Below are 21,258 nucleotides of genomic sequence, written 5' to 3' on the forward strand. Positions count from 1 at the left end.
CTTCATTCATTGACCTTGCTGGGGAAAAAAAGGTTCTACCTACAGACTTTCAGATCAGCGCAGAACAAAGAAACTTCTTTAAAATGTTAACGGTTCATGTTGAATGACCTTCTAAAATGTATTATACGATTCCTTGCCTGTGTACATACAACGTATTAAATACCATTTTTGAAATGACTCAAGGTTCTTGTGAACAGTGACTGTCTTATCTTTAGTATTTCAGGAAGGTTTTCAGGAATGACAGAGGTGCTGAGGCCTGCTATTCCCACTGCCCTCAGAAATTGTAGCCTGTCAGGATTTTTCCTTAGTTCTTTGGCTTCTCTTGATGGTTTTCATGTCACCGTTTCTGTTTCGCACTCTGAGCTGTCTCTTCTCATTGAGAAAATGAGTCTGTCTCACTCACCCTTCACCTCAAGGGTTTTTAACTTTACTGAGAGGTTGGCAACCAGATCATCAAGCTTGGTAGATTGATGAATAAATTAAGAGTAAATAAAGAGTGAATAAACCTGAAGGACTCCCCTATGCGTAATCATGATGTTTGATGTATGACGCGTAACGTCCATTTTGCCTCAGAAGCTTGTTTGTTTTCTTTAGAATTGGCAGGGAACTGAGAATTGTTTAATCCAACATACCACCCGAAGTAGAAATTTCCTTTAGAGTCTCTGCCAAGTATAAATCCAGCTTTCAGTGATGGAGAGCTCTTTCCTTTGAAAGGTGGCCTCTCCATTACAGATTCCCAGCTCTGTTCTGAGTAAAGTTGCTAGAAAAATGAAACCCAATATAATGTTTGTTGAAGTAGATTTTTTTAAAGCCCGCTCTGCTCCTATGGGTTGCGAGGTGCCATAATATATAGTATATAATATATAGTATATAGTATAATTATATAGTATAATAGATAGTATAATAAGTGAAATACAGTATAATAAGTAATAATCATAAGAAAATTGATTGAACACTGCCGGGTACCAGACTCCATTCCAAGTGCTTTACGTGGATTAACTTGTTTACTCTTCATTACAACCTGTGATGGAGCTGTTCGTATTATCCCCATTTTCCACATGCAGAAACTGGTTCATGCAGGTTAAAGCCGCACAGCTAAGGATACATGGCAGAACAGGACATAAACCTAGGCAGTCTGCTTCCAGAGACTGGACTTTCAACTACTATGCCCCACTGCTTTTCTATGACATTTAAAGCAGTAAGAGCTGTTGTTTGGGGACAGAAAAAAATGGCGTTTGAGTCCCATCTTTAGTTATCATTATATAAGTGAACTAGGGGAAAGGACTACATTTAGGTGAACTCCAAAAGTTTTGGGGGTTTGGCATGCTTAATATTTATGTGTGATGTATTTGGACTTGTATGTAATTGTTCTAATAGTCCCAAGTTGTATGTTCTAATATTAAGCACATGGTAGAGGCATAAAATATATAATTCTGAGTCTTATTAAGCCTAAAGTATATCAGACAGAAAGGATTTTTTTGTCCCATCCATAAGTTGAAATACTTTTATTTCAACTTTGAAATTCTTGTATTTTAACTCATTGGGAGTCTTCTATCAGCACAATTGAGAGGATAAGCACAAAGCCCTTTGGGTTAGAACAAGTGCATGTGCTTCTCTGATCTTATGTTTTCTCTAGAACTTGTGCACTAAAACTTTGGCACTTGCGATTTTGAAACTTTTGAGCCCTCTTTGTGACTCATTGGTGGTCAGATCATCTGAGTAATAAGTGTAAACAGACTGGCTTGGGTTCTTAACGAGACCACTTTCAGAGAGTAAACCATTTCACAGAGTCTGTGTTCACTCCGACATCATGTTCTCCTTGATATTTCATCTAGTGAAACGTGTTCCTGGAGCTTCTGAGCATCCCGTCAGAGACCTGAGTACCCCTCCAAATTCTTCAGGAGGGGGAGGAAATGCTGGGCCTGCAACCAGTCCTGCCAGGAGCAGTGACATGTTGTACCTGATCGTGGGCTGTGTGCTGGGCGTCATGGTCCTCATTCTCATGGCTTTCATTGCCATGTGCCTATGGAAGAACCGCCAGCAGAATACCATACAGAGTAAGTCACTCCTGCATGCTTCCTTCGCTTTTTCCAAACAGATGGATAGAAAAATATTGTCAAAATGAATCTTAATTTCTCACACTTCTGTGTATTAGTGTCATGGCATAAAACACATTAGCTACGATTTATTCAGGGGAGATGACTTTAAAACAGTTTTAGCTTGTCAACCAAAGGAAGTGGAGCATCAGATTAAATTGCCCCGGAGAAACAAACAAGAAAGCCAACGCAAAGCCGGTGTCTAAGTAAATAGCTGACTTGGTGCTGGGAAAGTTTGGCTTTGTCGGACCACCAAAGAGGTTGAGTACTTGAAGTATGAGCCTTGCAGTTGCTTCAGGAACACCTTCATACTGTACAAATCTTGTCAACAGGGAATAGGAAAGGCGTGATGGCAAGGAAGGTAGCAAAGACTTAAGTTACTGTCTCTGAATTACACAAATTAAGATAACATCGTCCTCCTATGTTGGTACCTGAGGAACCAAAACTGCTTGAGTGGCATCCCCTCCCCCTAAATGTGTCTAGTAATAGGAGTGCTTGGACAGTCAGTGATGGCACTATTAAAGCATGTGATTTAGAACCCTTTTCCCTCTTGTTTCCCAAGTTCTCTCCCCGCTCACGTTCCTATCTGTCCTGTTCCTCCTGTTATAAAATAGGATCATCAGATCAAGCTGAGACTTTCACCTTTGGTGGGAGGAAGTTTTTTGGTTTCCCCTTTGGCCCCAAAATAAGAGAACGAAAGAAAAGAAAAGAAGACACCAGCAGTGACAGGCGCTGCCAGCATCTGTCATTCAGTTCCCACGTATGGTCCCTTTGTAGTTAATAACTCAGAGGGGAAAACGTGATTTATTTTTGACTTGTTGCCTTCCAGGAGGTAGTTAGGGAGAGAGGTGGTGGTGGTGGTGGTGCCAGGCGGCATGGGTTAGAGATCGTTTAATTGGGTTTTTTCCTAAGTGGTTTTAACGTCATTGACTTGAATTGTATGTCTGCGGAATCATTAAAAGTATTCATCTGGTTGCCGGAGCAGAGTAATCTGGTGAAAGTCATTTTTTCTGGTGACTTGATAATGTGTTTAACGATGGAAATTTACAATAGTAATGTTCTTTCAGTCATGCATTCAAAAGGTGTTCATTGACTATCCCTGTGTGCCTGCCACTGTTGTAGGCAATGGAGATAGAAGGGTAAATAAAGTAAACGTGGCCTCTGCCTTCCCAGTTTGTAGTTTTGTGGAGAAGATAAGCAGGTGGCCTGACAACACACCTGTGCAAGAAGTTCAGTAAGAGGACACCTAATCCAGTCTTGGTGGGCTCCAATACAGTTGAAGAATTTATCAAAACTGACAACGCATCGTCTACAGTTTAGATACTGTGCTTTCTTAAGGGTATTTTACTTTTTCTAAATATTATCTGGTAGGTGTGCCTCTGGAAATCAGAATTTTGAGGTAGCTGTTTAAGTGCTTTTATTATTAGGAAATGGAATAATTAGCCTTTTGCCTTTAGTACCGCACAACTTCCAAATTGGCTATAATAACCAAGGAACTATATGACTAGTCAGTGAATGTAGACATAACTCCTTCCTTTTCCTTCGAAGTGTTGTTCGGTTGGTGCAAAAGTAATTGTGTTTTTTGCAATTATTTTTAACCTTTTAAACTGCAGTTACTTTTGCACCAACCTAATATTTGTTGCTATTTGAAATATGCTACCTATAGTCAGCCTTTTGTTGTTACTTTATACAATTGCTGTCAGCACTTAGAAGTATATGGCAGTTTCGACACTTAGTGTTGCCAGTACGTTGATAGTTTCAGCTTGCACAATTTATTTATTCTCTTTTGAGTAATTGGTCTCTGGTTAATTTCTCTTCCCATTAACAGTCATAATGAACTCAAAGTTCCTAGCTGTCTCCACAAGGTAAAGGAAATCACAGCAATCACTTTATTAAAGCATATCTCACAAGGAGGCTTTAACTGAATACTATTAGAGTGTTTTATTTTAGTGTATTTGTAGTTTCTTAGGGCTTTTATTAATAAAACTTCCTAAGCAAGATTGTCCTTTTCAGCATCTTTTTCTTTTTTTTGGTCTTCTTAACAGAATATGACCCGCCAGGATATCTCTACCAAGGTTCAGATATTAATGGGCAGATGGTGGAATACACCACTCTGCCTGGAACAAACCGGATAAATGGAAATGTTCATGGGAGCTTCATAAGCAATGGAAATTTCAGCAATGGCTGCTCCCATCTTCACCATAAGGTCCCGAATGGAGTCAGTGGAATTGTGAATGGCAGCTTAAATGGCGGGCTTTACTCTGCGCACACAAGCTCTCTAACCAGGACACATGTGGATTTTGAACATCCTCGTCATCTAGTGAATGTAAGAGACCTAATTATAAATGAAAGCGTCCCTGTGCCCCACGGTGCCAAGGGACAAGAGCAGGGTGGGCACATGTGGCTGTTTTCAATATGGAAACCTCACTGGTTCACTGGGATGGAATTAGTGTGTATTCCTGGCAACCCCTTGATCCAGAGTAATCTTTGTAAGCCTTCGATGATCCGGTAATAGTTACATTCATCAGTTTGGTTTATATTTTCAATTGATTTAGCACTGAAAGTCGAACACTAGTCGCAAACAGACTGGGAGTTATTTTGGAGATGAAACGGAAATACCAGTGGGTGGAGACTGGACCAAATACTTTACATTGGATTTATTTAGAGCAAAGTCTGAAAACTCAGATGCCTAGAGGAGTCAGGCAGATCGTGACACCGAGAGAAGTGCGTTGGGAATGAGAGAAGCACGTTGGGAATGAGAGAAGCAGTGGCAGCCGTAGCAAACCAGAGAGCGCGTGTGCTCCCTGAAAGAAACAGCAGTAATTCAGTTCCCGAGATTGGCGTGCAGGACCGATGGCCCCATGTGGCCAGGTTTTCTGCTTTTTCAAAACATCTGTAAGCATAGGTGAAAGTGCCAGTTTTTGAAATAATCTCATAGGCCTTGCAGAACATGTCTGTAGGCTGCCAGACTGACTTCTGATGCATTGTGAGTTTCTTTTGTTCATATTGCCCAATGTGTGTTGTCGTTGTCGCCTGTAGGATTTCTGCATTTTATATTATTATTCTTCAGCCACAAGGAGTGATAAACCTTTAAAAGCACTGTAATTCGGGGATAACTAGCTGATACAGTTTAATTTTTGAAACGGGAACAGAATGACTAGTGTATTATAGGTTTGTGCTGATTACAGAGGTTCTCTGCAGCAGGAAGTTTGATTTATTACATGGCATGGATACACAGCCACATTATTTTTCAACCAAATAGGTAATTTGTTTACTTGACCAAATTTGAGTTTTTTGTCATTGTGATTACAGATAAATTTCCCATAACCCAGTGTGCTAAAATTTGAAGAAGTTAAGTTTCTTTCATCTTCAACTTTAATAAAAATTTATTAAATATTACATCTAGAGAACAAAACTATAATATGTATTTGTATCTTAAAGCCTGAAATCAAATGGCTTTCATGTGACCTAGCTTTAGTATGTTGTAGAAAAAAAATATTTAATTGGCTTTACTGCATCTCATTACCAAAAGAGAATAATGATTTCATTATTTTGTGTGGAAAGACATGGCTTATAGTCAGACTTTCTAAACTTTTTTTGTCACCATTCCTAGTCCAAACTACTAACATTGTCCAAGAAACTGAAGCAGAGAGCATTAAAGTTTGAAAAGCTCATGCTGTTTCCATAAGAAGAAAAAATAAGTCTGATGTTTGTTTTAGTATTTGAACACAGTACTTTGATTTTTTTTGCACAATGAATTGCTATTTAATTAATAGTCGAGCCATTAGGTGTACAATTTTAGAGGTTATCACCTGTGATGTTAACTCATTAGTTTTCTTATTCTCTTCTGCGTGGGAGGAAATAGGGAAATTTAAAAAATGATGGTCATCATAAAATCATTAATTAACTTTAATATGGTTAGTGACTCAAATTAAGTACATTACCCTGTAGGTTGTTAGCTTCATTTTCTGAAGCTTTGAAGTTTACCCTCATGAGTTGAATATAGCCTCAGAATATTCTTTCTCTCAATGTTTTCTTAAAAATTCCTGTTGCTAGTTGGATCAAGAATGTTGAGAGAAATTTTCAGTATGTTTGGTTTGTGTAGATTCTGGCTGTTGGTGTGAGATGAATGGAAATGGAAAGTGTTCTGGGAAAAACAATGGCCTGAACTTTTCCTAACCTTGAAGGCTTGCTCTGGGTTTGGGTGCAGTGTGACAACCTCTCCCACCTTTATTAAATTCAGTTCTGCTGTGTTTTTTTTTTTTTTATCTTAAAGCAGAGTTTTGACTCTGACCATAAGGCTGGTTCAATTCGTAACTTCAATTTTGAAGAATTCTTGCCATTGTATATGTCCAGTGAACATTTACACTGAGGTATGTGTTAATCTGGGCATTTTTCTTAATTGCCGGGCAGTTTCCGCCAAAAGCAACATCAAAATATTAATACTCCCCTCCAAGTCATTGCTGGCTGAGAATCTACTCCATCTGGAAAAATATCACATGTTTGAAAACTTAGTGTAGTCAAGTGAACAGACCTAATCGAAATAATTACAGGAAAGTGAAGATGAGTTTATCTTATGACATCATTCAGACAGATTTCCACCCTGTTTGTCCAACTGGCATCACATAACCTCCATGACTGCTAGAAAAGTAGAAATGAATAGGAGGTTATAATGTATAGTGTATTTTGGGCCCATTAGATTTCAAACACTGAAGGGAAGTGAATAAACTTTGCCATTTATTTGCCTCTTTCCAGTACAAAAATACATGGAAAACATGGCAGGTAAGTTTTTGGAGTATAGTTTTAATATTGTGCAGGACTCGTTTGTGAATATAGGTAAATAATGATAAGCATAACATTGCTTAGGGAGTTGGTGAAAATACATCGTGTATCCATTTATTATTGACACGGTTTTATGTTTGAGAGCATGTGGTTGCTACTGTATAGCACCTTCAGCACTTTCTTTTCTTTTTCCCTTTACTTCCTTCCTGACTAGGGTGGTGGACTGTACACAGCAGTACCTCAGACTGACCCAATGGAGTGCGTTACCTGTCGAAATTGTCGGAACAACAATAGGTATGTTGATACGGGTTTGCACAGTTGTTGTTAATAAGATGGATGAATCCTTTCATTTTTTTCCCCCAGCAAAGGAAGTTCTTCAGATTTTACCTAAGATATAAATCTCAGCATGTGGGTCCTTACATTTAAGACTTTTACTCATTTTTTACCCGTGCTTCACAATTTTTATCTTTCTGTGCTTTGGTTTCTTTAGTAATATTGACAGTATTAAAGACTTTGTTTCTGACATATTATTAAAAGGTTTGAGTTTTTGTTATCTTTGAATTATAGTCATTCTCTGTATAGAGACTTTATCTTTCCTCACCTGTTATTTTCTACTGTATGTTATGGAATGTTTTCTACTCCATGTTTGAATGTTAGGGGGAAAATACCTGGGTATATAGTAGTGTTTTTTCACGGTTACATTATTCAATGTTATTTTGAAAAGTCTTAAAAACCGAAAAGATAATTAAATAGCAAAATCTTGCTTTCTTTTAATTTTCTATTTTAAAAAAATTAAAAGTAATACGTATCACGGTATTTCAAACAAGATAGAAATAGGTAGTGTAGCACGTGCTTTTAAATTTTGACAGAATATTCAGAAAGTTTTCATGCTACCTCTTAAATTGCAAAGGCTCATCAAAATTTTTTTTTGTATTCAAGTTGTGTCTGTCAGAAACCTTAGTTCTTTCTTTTATGTAATGATAGTTTTGGTTTACATGGTCTCAAAAGTGCCTCCAAGCTCTAAAACTACAATTTAAAAATTATCTCATAGGGAGTCCATAAAATAAGGAGTATGAACTGGAGTTCGGATATTTTGTTACTGAAATGGGATTTGACCCATATTTTTTAAATGAATGATAAGGTTAAGTGTTGTGTCTGGGAGTTACCAACACCAGAAGTTGAAGCAGGATCTAGTCAACCACAGAATTAAAAGTATATTGTTTCAGCGTATGTTTTGAGAGTTGCAGAACAAAAGCGATAAAGCTTCTTGGAAATTTTTCTTTATCATTTACTTAACCCATCTTACGGTTTCTATATTAGCAAGAACCATCTTCCTATTTTATGTACTAAGGTTTGCTTGTTCCCTTTTTAAATTCTGTGTGCCCCTAGCTAAATGTTTAGATGGCTGTAACACTTGAAGCCACGTTGTTGTCCTGAGCTTGCCTTAGGCTTTATCACAGTTTCTTAGGAACATGCGAAAGAACTGGTAAAGGTGTTTCATACACCTGGTAAGTAGTCAGATGGATTTAATTAAAACAAACGGTATTGCCTAAATATTATACATACCCTGTTTTCCTTTGTGGTTCTTGTGGCCATTAGCAGAACTTGAGTCAACGTAGATCTTAGAGTGATGTTATGAGAGGACCTCTAGTCTAAGAATAAGCAGACGTGGGCTTTGCCACTGCTTAAATCTGTGATCTCGGGAAAGTTACACAATCTGTCGGAGGCCATTTCCTTCTCTGAAAAATGAAAAATTTTCCTAGGTAATGTAAAATCTCCCGCAACATACTCTGTTTATGGATTTTGGTAATTTGCTGCTAATCATGTGTTTAAGTCGAGGTATCATCCTAGTACCAACAATACATCTTGTTTCCTTAATAGAATTTAAATGAACTCTACCGTCTTGCATACATGGCCATTTATGTGTGTGTGTGTGTGTGTTTGTGTGTATGTGTGTATGTGTGTTTGTGTCTCTGTGTGTATAGTACTTGGGGTTTTATACGTGTGTGTTTTTTCCTTTCAGACATTGGTTAGTTATATTTCTATTACTTTTCAAGTTAATTTCTTACATTTCATGTTTGGGGGTTTTACTTTTATCTGGAATTCTCTTCAGCCTGGGAAAATTAGCTTCTGTTTCTCCCTGGCTTGTATCTTCTTCCTACATGAGGGGTTAGGGCACATCTGCTTACCTGCATTACCTTACCTGCATTGCCTCCAAGGTTAGCCAGTGTCTCACCTGGCTCCCAAGAGCTATTATATGATTTGACACTTAATAACTGGCCAGGTAAATATCAACAAATGTCTACATTCAACTCTGGAAAATTGGAATCATTAAATTCAAAGTGTCTAACTCTTTAAACTTTGAAATTGAAACAGGTATTTCCTATCAAGGTCCCCCAAAATGGAAAGTTTTGTAATAAACTTTGAATGCTGAGAGGTAGATGATATATGATTTACTTCCAAATGTGCTCAATTTTAATCAATTTACAGTTTTAGAATATCGACATCATTACTAAGAGTACATATGCATTTTCTTATGCCAACTGAAAAGTGTGAACACAAAAAGAGGCATAATTTCAGTTAAGGGCTGTCAAAATGGGCATTTTAGAGTTTTTGGCTATTAAGTAAAAAAAAAAAATTATTGAACATTCACTAGATACTGGAATGGGTTCTGAGGTGTTTCCAGGCAGAAGGAATTGCAAGTCATGGAGGGAGGAAGGGTAAGGTTTACGTAAGGGTAAATAGTCTAATTCCGTGGTTATCAAACTTGGGAGTCCACTAGAATCACTTGAAGTGCTTGTAAAAATGCAAATTACGAGGCTCTGTTCTTAGAGTTTCTGATTCAGTAGGTCTAGGGCGGGGCCTGAATATTTGCATTTTAATGAGTTCCCAATGACGCTGCTGCAGCTGGTCCTGTGACTCCTGGAGTCATTTGGCTGCTAAAGTGCAAGTCGCAGGGTAACAGGATATAAAACTGGAAAACCGGACTAAGTTTATGTCATGGGGGACCCTAAATGACAGGGTTTAGTAGTTTGTTTAATAAACATTTATTGAGTGTCTGTCAGTTGCTCCAGACAGCTCAGTCTAATAGTGATTCATAGACAGAGCCTTGAAATCTAATGAGTAGAGTTTGAAGAAACACACTGAATCTTGTAGTTTTATCTTTAAGGAATGGAAATAATCCCTATTGTTTATGTAATATAAAGTACAGAAGGGATATGAGAATTTTACATGACTCTACAGGGGGGATGTGGATTACATGTTGAGAAACACTGTGCTAAGAGCTTCATAATTTTTTTGAAGGCTTTCGAGAGGGGGAGCGATCCATTCAGAGATGTGTTTAGACATGATTAATGATCGCTGTACTGAGGTGGGAGGAGACCAATATTTCTGTAATGAAGGTCTTAGCCTTCATGCAAGGAATGGCTGTAGAAAGGAAGGCTGAGTGATTCTAGAGCTGTAATCTTTGGGACGTGGCCATTGACTGATAGGGAGCTGGGAAAAAAGGAAGGTTCAGAATGAACAGAAAGTTTCAAACATGGATGACCTGATAATTGCCATGGTGATAGTCATAGAACTAGGAAACTTAATACAATGATACATTGAGGAAAGGTGATGAATTTGGTTTGAGCATTTAGAGTTTCAAGTGCCAGTTGGATATCTCAGTTAAGGAGACAGATGGAAACTGGTCTTGGGTTCAGGGAGTAGATTGGGACTATGATATATATTTAAGAGTCATTTGTATCAAAGTGGTAAAACTTAAAAATGGATGGGCTCACCAAGAGAGACAATAGGTTTGGCTGATTACTTTTATGTGTTTAAGGCATTTATTTGCTTTATTGCTTAAGTATTTAAAATGATTAGATATTCTTTTCTTAAGACATCTTGTCTTTTTCTATGTTTTGCTTACTGCCTTGATATGTCTTCAGAGATGAGGAAAGGGGGTATGATAAAATAAGAAGAGTGAAAAGGAGAAAGAGGATTCATTGATAGATTTATTCGTTCAACAAGCATTTGTTGAAGGTCAGGAGTAGGCTAAGCGTCAGGCTAGAAGCTAGGTCCTGTGGATACAGTAGTGAGTGAAACAGGCATTGTCCCTGCTCCACTGAGCTGATTATTTGATGGGGAGACATATCTTTTTTTAAAAGGACATCAATAAATCATAAAATGAGTATGTAATTAAAACTGCATGCTTTAAAGGAAAAGTAAAGTAAAGAGTATCTTAGAAAGGAAAGACCTCCTCAAGCAAATGACATTTTGCTCTGAAGCTCTGAAGAATTTGTAAAACTTGGAGAAAAGAACAATGGGTGGGTTTAAAGCTTTCCAGGCAAAAGTAAGGCACCACTCAGGCAAAATCTCTGAAGCAGAATGCTGCCATCCTCACAGAACGTAAGGAAGGTCAATGTGTCAGGAACCTAGTAAGTGAAGGGGTTAGAGGTAAAAGTCAAATCAGATCATACAGAATCCCAGCGAGTCCGTTAAAGATTTTAAGTAGGACAACATTGTGACAGAACACTTTGGGTAGAATTTGGAGAAGCAGATGGATGGGGCGAGGGAGAGGATACAAGGCACCAGTTAGATGGCTGTTGCCGTAGTCCAGATGAGAAATCGTGCACTACGATAGTCGCAGTAGATATGGAGAGAAGTAGATGGGTTGGAGAGATTAAAAAAAAAAAGACACAAGTCATTGGTCGAGGAGGTAGGCTGACAGGGAGGTGTCAAGGATGGTGTCCAGGGACCGGAGCAGTCACTGAGCTAGGAAACGCAGCAGGAGATTGGAAACCTGCAGGAGCTGAAGAGAGACTGTTTACCCCTTAGCATACCTTTGGGGGTCATCCTGTTAGACCCCTGTGGTGCCTCAGTCAACGCACCTTTACCCAGGGTCGCTCTCCCAGTCCACAGCTATCTAAGAGCTGAAGAAGTCTTGCCAAGGGCCTTTTCCATGTGGACTCTTACCTGCACTGGGTCCTGCCCCCCACATTTTTCTTACTCTGCCTCCTTAGGTTAAAACTTGAATGAATTTCTTGGAGTGGGCTTTTAAGAAACAAGTCACTGCCAATTTTAGACCCCTTTATCATCCCTCTATTTTGGTAATAAACTGTCTGGAGAGAAAACTTTGCCTTTATTGTCTGAACTGAAGTATTGATGTAAAAATTTGCTAACAGGTAAGAGAGGAATGTGTGCTGAGGCAATCTGTGGAGTTTTCTTTGACTCCTGGGCTTTTGCAGCATGTCATAAATGACTGCCTCACTGTGTTCAGGTAATGTGAATCCTTTTCAGGTTTTAAGACTAATCTGGAACAGCTCACTGTGAATAACTAGAAAAAAGCATGCTTAATGCAGCTTTTCAGGGGTCCAGCCCCTTACACAAAAGGCTTAATTGAGAAATCCTTATGTCATTTGAGCATTTCAAGAGTTAAACAGACTTTAATTGAATAAATCAAAATGTTTCTATCCTTCTTTCCTGTTCTCCTCAACTCAAAAGGCAGCAGTACAGTTCTGGATATGTAATCAAACGGGGTTTTTAGTTGCTTGGCTAGTTCAATGGGAAGGGATTGACGTTAAATCTGGTCTGTTTACCATCAGCCTTGATAATTTGTAAAAGAATAGAGATGACACTGATGAAATTTACAGATGAACAAACTGAGTGGTCCCATCAGGAAGGAACAAGAAATTAACTTGAAGAGACCTAGAGAGATTGGAAATGGGCAGGAAGTAGCTAACTAAAAATCAGCTTGGAAAAATGTATGTAATCCATCTGGGGAAAACGCACAAGCTACACATGGCTGTTAGTCAAAGGAGAAATAAACTACTGGGAATTGTGCTTTAGAACACACAGATATTACAAATGATCTCCAAGTTTTTGTATAATGATGATCTTAAATGCATTTTCACGAAGGTGAACCTTCCACTGATGTCAGATATACTCTGATAAAAAGTGTGTAGAGATGAATATGAAACATTTCATGATGGTAGTGGGTAGGCCTTGGGGTTTGCTCTCTCCCGTTACTTTGTTGAGTATGAAAACAACTCTGTGTCCACTGCTCCTGAACACTTTTCTCCAGCTTCTAACTTGTTATGAGTCAGTCCTTCTCTTCCCGACCACTTAGCTACGTCACAACCGGCCTTAAAACCAAAAGAAGAAAACACAAAAAAACCAAGATTTCCTTTCTCTTCTATCTATGGTAATCTGCCGAATTCCCTAAGAACAAAAATTCAAAGCATGGTGTCTAATTTTTAAAAATTGATCAGTACCTTCCTTTGGAGGATGTTAAGTACCTCCTACTTCTAAGATGGAGACTGAGGGCCTGTTGTCAGGGAGTCAGGTGCTTGGGATCTTAGTCTTGGTCTTTTACCTGTAAGATTGTCTGTGAGTTTGCCATGTTCAGTAATGTACTTAATCATTTATTGCCACCTAACATTTATTATTGCGTAATATATGGCAGTCACCAATAAACTAATTCCCCAAAGGAAACCCCCACTCAAAGGCTGGGGTCCTTGCCGCATCCAACAAAGAGTGTACAGTGAGAATGGGGGACAGCCACGGCCCTGGAGCAATGTCACCAGAGTTCTGGTGCACGGTAACTGATGAACTCCCCAAAATATGGGCTAGGTCAGCAAAATGACAGAGGCCCCATGGCAGGAGGCAACAGCAGAGGTGAGCTGAATATTAAATTACTACCAAGATGTGACTGTCTCAGAAATCTCGGGAACATATGCATGAAAATAAGTATCAGACAGCCAGAGATTCTTACGGTTAGTCCTGGCCCTCCAGGGATAATCAAAAGAGGAAACAATGCAAAATTCATATAATCATCTAATCAGAGAAATTCTGTACATAATCATGTTTAACGAATATTCAACTGTGGAATCAGAAATTGAATACTTCTCCAGAAAGTATTTCAGAGGTGCTGTGTAGTTTCAATGGAATGTCAAAAATATGTTTAGTCAAATACAAAAGCAACATATTCTTCCAAACTCAACCCCATGCTACTCTTCCAGTCTGTGCTATTCAGATTGGTGGTTAAAGAATATTTTATTATTTTCATGACACTGTAATAGTCATTTTCCTACCTTATGGGTTGGTCAGACAAGCCTCACCTGTTCACTAAAAGCTATCTAACTAAAAGTAAGTTAGTCACTAAACGTAAATAAGTCCCAGACCCCCTGGATTCTTGCAAAACAGTGCAGGTTTTTGTCTGTGGCAAGATACACCATGTTTTTAAACTGAAGAAGAGTAGTTTTGTTGAGCCAGAGAGAACTCAGTGAAAACTGTCACTCCAGTTGAGGCCACTAGTAACTGTAATCGAAAGATTGTTTGAAAGCCTAAGGTAGTGAAATTATAAACTCTTTGTATTGTATAAACTGTACAATGTGCATTGTCAGAGCATCTTAATGTCATCTATTTGTAGACATAGACATTTGTCCTATTCTCTCACTACCCATAGATGTGGGTCTCTTAAGTTTACATATATACAGATAATATTTTTGTGATTATCTGATTGCTTTAGAAATTTTAATGAAAGCATTATCAATAAAATTGGTTTTACATACTATACGAGGCCTGACAGTTAAGTTCACGAACTTGTTAACAATGATGTTGCTGACCTTTTTTGATATCAGAGGGATTATTCATTATGAATTTGTACCAACTGGACAAACATTTAACCAAGTTTACTATTTGGAAGTGCTGAAAAGGCTGCGTGAAAAAGTTAGACGACCTGAACTTTTCACCAATAATTCATGGCTCTTGCATCACGACAACGCACCAGCTCACACGGCACTGCCTGTGAGGGAGTTTTTAGCCAGTAAACAAATAACTGTATTGAAACACCCTCCCTACTCACCTTATCTGACCCCCAGTGACTTCTTTCTTTACCCAAAGATAAAGGAAATATTGAAAGGAAGATATTTTGATGACGTTCAGGACATCAAGGGTAATACAGTGGCAGCTCTGATGGCCATTCCATAAAAAGAATTCCAAAACTGCTTTGAAGGGTGGACTAGGCACTGGTGTCGATGCATAGCTTCCCAAGGGGAGTACTTCGAAGGTGACCATAGTGATATTCAGCAATGAAGTATGGAGCACTTTTTCTAGGATGAGTTCGCAAACTTAATTGTCAAACTCGTATAACTAATTATATTCAGAACAGGTATTCTCCTTTTCTATAGACTATTCCTCTATGCTCATTTCTCAGCGTGTAACCCTCAAAGCCATTTTTATGCTGACATCTGGAATTGAACTAAAAGTAATGTGACTGAATTACTTACATTTGTTTATCTAAGTGGTTAATTACTGATGATTCTGAGTTAGGATTTGGTGCAGTAGAAAATTGTACATCATTTTGGTTTATCATGTTGAAATTTGGGTTGTAATTTAACAGTGTGATTCAGATTATGGTCTTACCATCAGGACCACTCTGTTCTTTGAGTCACATTTCAGAACGAAAGTAGCAAGATATACCATGTTTTTAAACATTTACTTGTTTAAAACATTACTTTTTCAAAAATAATGTTTAAGTGAACACTGCTGTGATTCTCTTTCACTTAGCAGAAAAATATTAATAAATGCTAAAGACTAGGCCGTAGGAAATGGTACTTTTCTCTTGCTAAATACCTGTAATTCTTTTCAAGCATATGTGTATTTAATCCGCTTGTTTACTCTCAGCACATAAAAGCAGGTGACATCAGCACACTCGTTATCCGTGTGGCTGGCCCTTCCATCTCGACCATTCCTTCAGTCCTGCCCCATCCAAATAATCCACCTTCACTACAGTCTCAAAGAAGTGCTTTACACTCAAACTGTTAGACTGCCCTTAGACTTCATTTAAAAATCTCGTTCTTTGCTTTAAATGAAAGAAATGAGCAGAAAAAAGGAAAAAAAGGGAAAGAAACAGAAGAACTGAAGGCATTTATTATCTGGTGAGTCTTCATTATTTTATGTCAGTATTGTGAAATTTCATTCATGTGAGTTTTATAGAAATAAATGATTAATTTGTAATATTTTGTTTTTAGGGAACTGCCCTGGTTTTTCAGATTCTGGCAAGTATTTTTTTTTCCTACAGATTAACTTCTTTTAAATGAAAACTTTTCTTTCTGACCTGATACATTTTGCTTTTAGGTTTCAAATACCTTTGTATTACTTCCAGGTTCCTGCAGAGAAATGGGACATGAAGCCAGAAGCTCACTTAGTTTGTTGTACAGCATCACCGTGGGGGGTTTACTAAGTGCCTGCCTGCGTGGTACGTTTTGCTGTGTTAAGCGTTTTCTCTGACACTGAGGACTATCATTGCCTGTCCTCTGGGAGATTGAAGTTGATGTTAGACAACTATGAAGTCAATCGATACAAGAAAAACCAGACACCAGAATCCATATTGACAATGACAGAAATACCTACCGTTGTGATACAGAAATCAAAAGGGTAAGTGTATCAGTTCATTCTCACTTTAATATACATGTCTTATCTTAGTATTGGCTACGGTCTGTTGTTACAAGGTATTTTGAATAATTAGCTTAATTGTTGCTCTCTAATAATAAATTTACTTGCTTATGAAAAAGGATATAAAATATCAGATGTTCTAATATCTATTACTTATTTATTAAGCATTTTTGAGGTCCTACTGTGTGCCATTTACTGTGTGCTTGGTGCTAGACATTATGCCTTTAATTAGAGTCTATGTTAGTACTTTTACTACTTCCTAGACAATGAAATACTTTGGAACATGTTAACTTTTCTTTTCCTCCAGTGTTTTGTGTTATTTTTGTCACATGTTTTAATTCTACAGATATGTAAAATCCTCTAACACATTACAATGATTGTTTTTTGCAGTCGGCATTTATTCAGGATTCCTGACATTACTGGTTTTTGTTGCTCCTCATTTCTTTCTGTGTTTCTTTTCTTCTGTCTGCTGCTACTTATTTTCCTTCAACTCGAATTCTCTTTAGTGTTTTTTTGTAGCGTAGCTCTTAGGGTGACAAGTTCTTCCAGGTTTTGGTCTGAAAATGTCTTCAATTCATCTTCCTCTTTGAAGGATATTTATTACTGTTTATTGAATTCTAGGTTGGCAGTTATTTCCTTTTCGTACTCTAAAAATGTTGTTCCATTATTTTATTGATTCCATCATTTCTGTTGACAAATCATCTGTATGATTATTATTCCCTTTTAAGGAACAATGTCTTTTTCTTCTGGCTGCTTTTATGATTTTCACTTTGTATTTTGTTTCTAGCAGGTTAACTTTATTTATAAGTGTAATTTTCTTTGTATTCTACTTGGTGTTCATAGAACTTCTTGAATCTGTGGCTTCAGTTTTCATCAGTTTTAGAAAATTCTTAGCTTTTATCTCTCCCAATATGGCTTCTGTCCTTTTCTCTTTTGTCTTCTCAGAGAGACTTCAAGTATACATATTGTTAAGCTTTTCACTATGCTTCATATGTCTCTTAGCTTCTTTCTATATTTTCCATCTTTTTATGTCTCTGTTTCAGTGTAAATACTGTGTAAAGACATGCTTATTGTTCAGCAAACCTCTGTCCTTCTGTGCCCAATTTGCTCTTAACCCCATGTACTAAGTTCTTAATTTCAGTTATCCTACTTTTTAGTGTAGAAATTCCAAATTACTATTATTAGATTCTAGTTCTCTGTTAAAATTCTCCCTCTTGCTATCTGTTTTCTTAAATACATTCATCTAGTTTTTTTTTAAGTCTGTGTCTTCTAACTCAATATCTGTATCACTAGTTTTTCTCTTTTTCCTGTAACCTGATATGCCTGGTAATTTTTTATTGAATTCTGGACTTTGTATAGAAAAACTCACAGGGGCTCTAGAAGATGTTTTCTTCCTCCATAAAGGATTTACTTTTTCTTTTGGCAGGTACTTAGGTAAGGGGCAGATCACTTTAACCAAATCAGGGATTAATTTAATGCTGAGTTTCAGTCTTTGTAAAAAGCCTTTCTATTCCTGTTTCACCATTATCTTTACGACATAACCCTTCAGGGGTTCCAGTTAAAACCCTTGGGTGTTTATTGGGCCTTCTCTCTTTGGCGGGCCCTGAATTCAAATTTTTTTCTTTCCAGCCTCACAGAACTGCCAAAGTTCTCCTCAACTTCTTACCTACCACTTTCTACTTGACATCTCAGTGTTTCATCCTTTTTGAGGCATAGGCCTCAAAAAGGAAAATAATGCTGAAACTCAGAGTCACATTTACCTTCTCTCTGGAATCTGAGCCACTCAAATGTTTTGGTAGCTCTCTGATGACTTCAGCAGATTTAAAAATAAGGTTTTTCTTTTTTAGCTCTTCTTGGCAGGAGAGTTGTTCCCATACAAACTCATCAGTCATAGCCAGAAGCCAGGAATTTAATTTTTAAGAATAATTTCCAAGAAATCATAGTATTCATATAGATTCTCCTGACTATAGATATTTCTGGTTGTTGAAAATCAGAATCCTCCTTATTTTCTAATTCCACAATTGCTATCCAGTGTAATTTCCTTGATTATGAGACAATTGAGTCTGAAATAGAAGAGTATATATTAGTCTCTAGTTGGTAATGTGGGAAGCCACACATCGATATAACCCATCTCCAGTGTCTTTTATATCTTCTTGTATAACACTGTATTATAATGTAACTATTTGTTTACTTCTCCATCTCTTCTGTTGGACTGGGGGCTGGAACTCTGCTGTATATACCTTTATATTTTCATTGTCTACAACAGTATCTAACATTTAGAAGGTACTCAGCAAATGCTTTCAGAATAAAGGGTCCTAGATAAGGTTAATATGGTTATTTATGTAGATGGATAATACCCTTTAACTTCTCATTAGCAGTAGTTTGAATTCAGAAAGGTTATTTTTCTGCCCTGATTTTGCCCACCTTTTGGATGAGTACCCTATTTAAAGTCTGCAGATTCCCATAAATTGAATGCACTCAGGGGAACTTTTGGGTTCTCTGAATATTGAGACAGTGGAAGAGACTAATAATGACACAGTGTAAGATGGGGAGAGACTGGACAGCGTGGACATTTCTAAATGGCTGTCAGGGGATTCGTGCTCATCTTTGCCAGTATCCATCTCTGAATTTAAGTTCAGAGTTGTAGAAAATGTACAACAGAACAAATAAGGAATGTATGCTCTCCTGGAATCCTGATCCATCCAGCCCTGTGCGCTGGTTCTGGCTCCAGCCAACTTCCTTCTATACCTGGCCTCCTTCACTTTTTATTGGCTTACGACATGCCTGAGGACACTTAGGTTTTGTTTGAATCAGGTTTATATTTTTTGCTATATAATTAAAAGTTAAAATTATAGTCATATTAGATAATACTGTATCAGATTATTCGTACAAATGAATACCTCACCTACTTTGCTTTCATTCCAGATGACTGACATCTGAATTCCACTAAATGTGTAGTGAGTATTTTTCTCTATTTGAAATTAAAGTTGGACTTATTTAAATTAAGAATTTGATTTACTGACAGATATCTTACTCTCTTTCAGGTTCAGATCTTTCTTCGTGCTTAGCATTTGGTATTTCCAATAACTAGAACCAACCAAGAGCTGTTAGTAACAGTTGCATGGACTTCCCTTTACTGATTTTCATATGCCCCAGAATTATACCACCCCATGTTTAAACGATGGAAATCCAAAGAATTCTTGTCTTTATCCCTAACATTGCCTGTCTACAGCATACTACTGGTCAGTTCTACGTGTTTCCTACCTAACATGCCCAAATCAAAGCCAAATAAAATATCTTCTTCAAACTTTTCTGACTCCCAGTTTTAGAAATAAAAAAATATATATCTGAGATTCCAGCTTCTGTTAATGATAGACTAGCTTGATCATCTATAGGCAATAATGATGAAATGTGGACAATTTGAAAGTATTGGAGAGTAACCAAAAGCAAGCAGAAACTGAATAAGCCTAACCTGGAAAGACAATGGATGACATTTGTTTATGGGTTTTATCTGAGTGCATTCTCTAGTCTTGTCAAGGACCCAAACAGAAGGTGTCAGAGGATGGAGTTCAAGGCCAACAGAACAACTAGAAAATTAGAGGGAAAAATCCAGTTAAAAAAAATTACTGTACATGTGAAGAAATAGGAAAATGTGATACTTCCTCAAGGGGAAAAATAAAGTCAATATGAACAGACCCTGAGATGACCCAGATGTCACAATTAGCACAGTGACTAAAGCGTCTGTTAAAAATATGTTCAAGGACTTTAAGGAAGATATGCACACAATGAATTCACATATGGGGAATTTCAGCTAAGAAATAGAAACTAAAAAAATGACCAAATGGAAATTCCAAAGCTGAAAAAGAACAATACTGGAATGGAAAATTTACTGAAGGGGCTTAACGTTATATTGGAGACAACAGAAGAAAGTCATTGAACTAGAAGATCAATAGGAATTATCCAATCTGAAGAACGGAGAGAAAAACAAAAGATAACACATATCTTAGGTGAAGGCAGGAAATAAAAGTGTGGCAGAACTGAAGCGAATGCCCAGGGCTCATACTAGCAATTAATTCTGCAAAGAAAAACAAAACAAAACAAAACAACCAAAACCTGGATTTTGAATATCTAATCTTTGCAGTGTTTTTTCAAGAGTGAGAGGGAACCTAGTATTTGATTTCAAAGTACATAGTGTGTTTATCTTGGTTTTCATAAGGTCATTTCTCTTATGTGGACTTCAGTTTCTTAGTTTTATGTCCTCTTCCTCTTTTTCCCCTCATTCCTGCCCATGGCTAATGGCCTATTCCTTCTGTGTGCCATATTCAGGAACCAGGTAACTATAAAATAGGAGACAACTTTTGACAGTAGACTAAGGCAAAGGAAGCATGTGGAATGGGTCATCATATAAGGTTCCATTCTTACATGGCTTGCCTTTTGATGTATTCTCCTGTTGTATTCCACTTTAATTGTAATTTTTTAATTCTTGATATATCAAATCATAGTGAAGCATTTAGTTATTTTTAAGCACTAGTCTCTCTTAAGAATCTGTGAATACCAAATGCCAAATGATATTTCAAAAGAGGTGTATTACTGATCCCTCTAGACAACATTCTGTTTCTTTTGGTTTACACTTTGTAGGTGTTTCACCAAAACTAATGGCACCTTCAGCAGTAGCCCCCTTCCTGTGGTTCCAGTGGTAGCACCTTATCCTCAGGATGGTTTGGAAATGAAGCCCCTCAGTCACATGAAGATGCCTGTATGTCTGGCTTCCACAACCCCCGACTGCGGCCAGTTACCTGAGGAGAGCGTCAAGGATGATGCGGCACCAAGACCTGCTCAACGTACTTGCTGTCAGGACAGTAGGAATGAGATCAACTCTGATTCCACAGATGCAGCAGAGTTCAACAGAGGTACAGGGAGACATAACATTTAAGTTTCAGAT

The 21,258-nt window shown here is 37.6% G+C and overlaps 1 protein-coding gene and 1 long non-coding RNA gene across 4 annotated transcripts in view; both read left to right on the top strand.

The window, feature by feature from the left end:
* The window catches only part of CDON (cell adhesion associated, oncogene regulated), a 95,160-nt gene that overhangs the window by 69,248 nt on the left and 4,654 nt on the right, over nucleotides 1–21,258 (top strand). For all 3 annotated transcript variants that reach the window (XM_074321820.2, XM_019710508.3, XM_074321819.2), the window contains exons 16-19: nucleotides 1,836–2,057; nucleotides 4,142–4,422; nucleotides 7,093–7,172; nucleotides 20,955–21,226. In XM_074321820.2, the coding sequence (XP_074177921.2) occupies nucleotides 1,836–2,057; nucleotides 4,142–4,422; nucleotides 7,093–7,172; nucleotides 20,955–21,226 (855 nt within the window). The remainder of the gene's footprint in view (nucleotides 1–1,835; nucleotides 2,058–4,141; nucleotides 4,423–7,092; nucleotides 7,173–20,954; nucleotides 21,227–21,258) is intronic.
* On the top strand, nucleotides 7,179–19,623 carry LOC148757283 (uncharacterized). The gene is made up of 4 exons (XR_016022359.1): nucleotides 7,179–15,919; nucleotides 16,027–16,298; nucleotides 19,242–19,273; nucleotides 19,361–19,623. It is a non-coding gene; the product is annotated as an uncharacterized LOC148757283 (long non-coding RNA).

This window comes from Rhinolophus sinicus, chromosome 9 (assembly GCF_057876585.1).
Source record: "Rhinolophus sinicus isolate RSI-liver-muscle chromosome 9, RSI-T2T, whole genome shotgun sequence".
Classification (NCBI taxonomy): domain Eukaryota; kingdom Metazoa; phylum Chordata; class Mammalia; order Chiroptera; family Rhinolophidae; genus Rhinolophus; species Rhinolophus sinicus.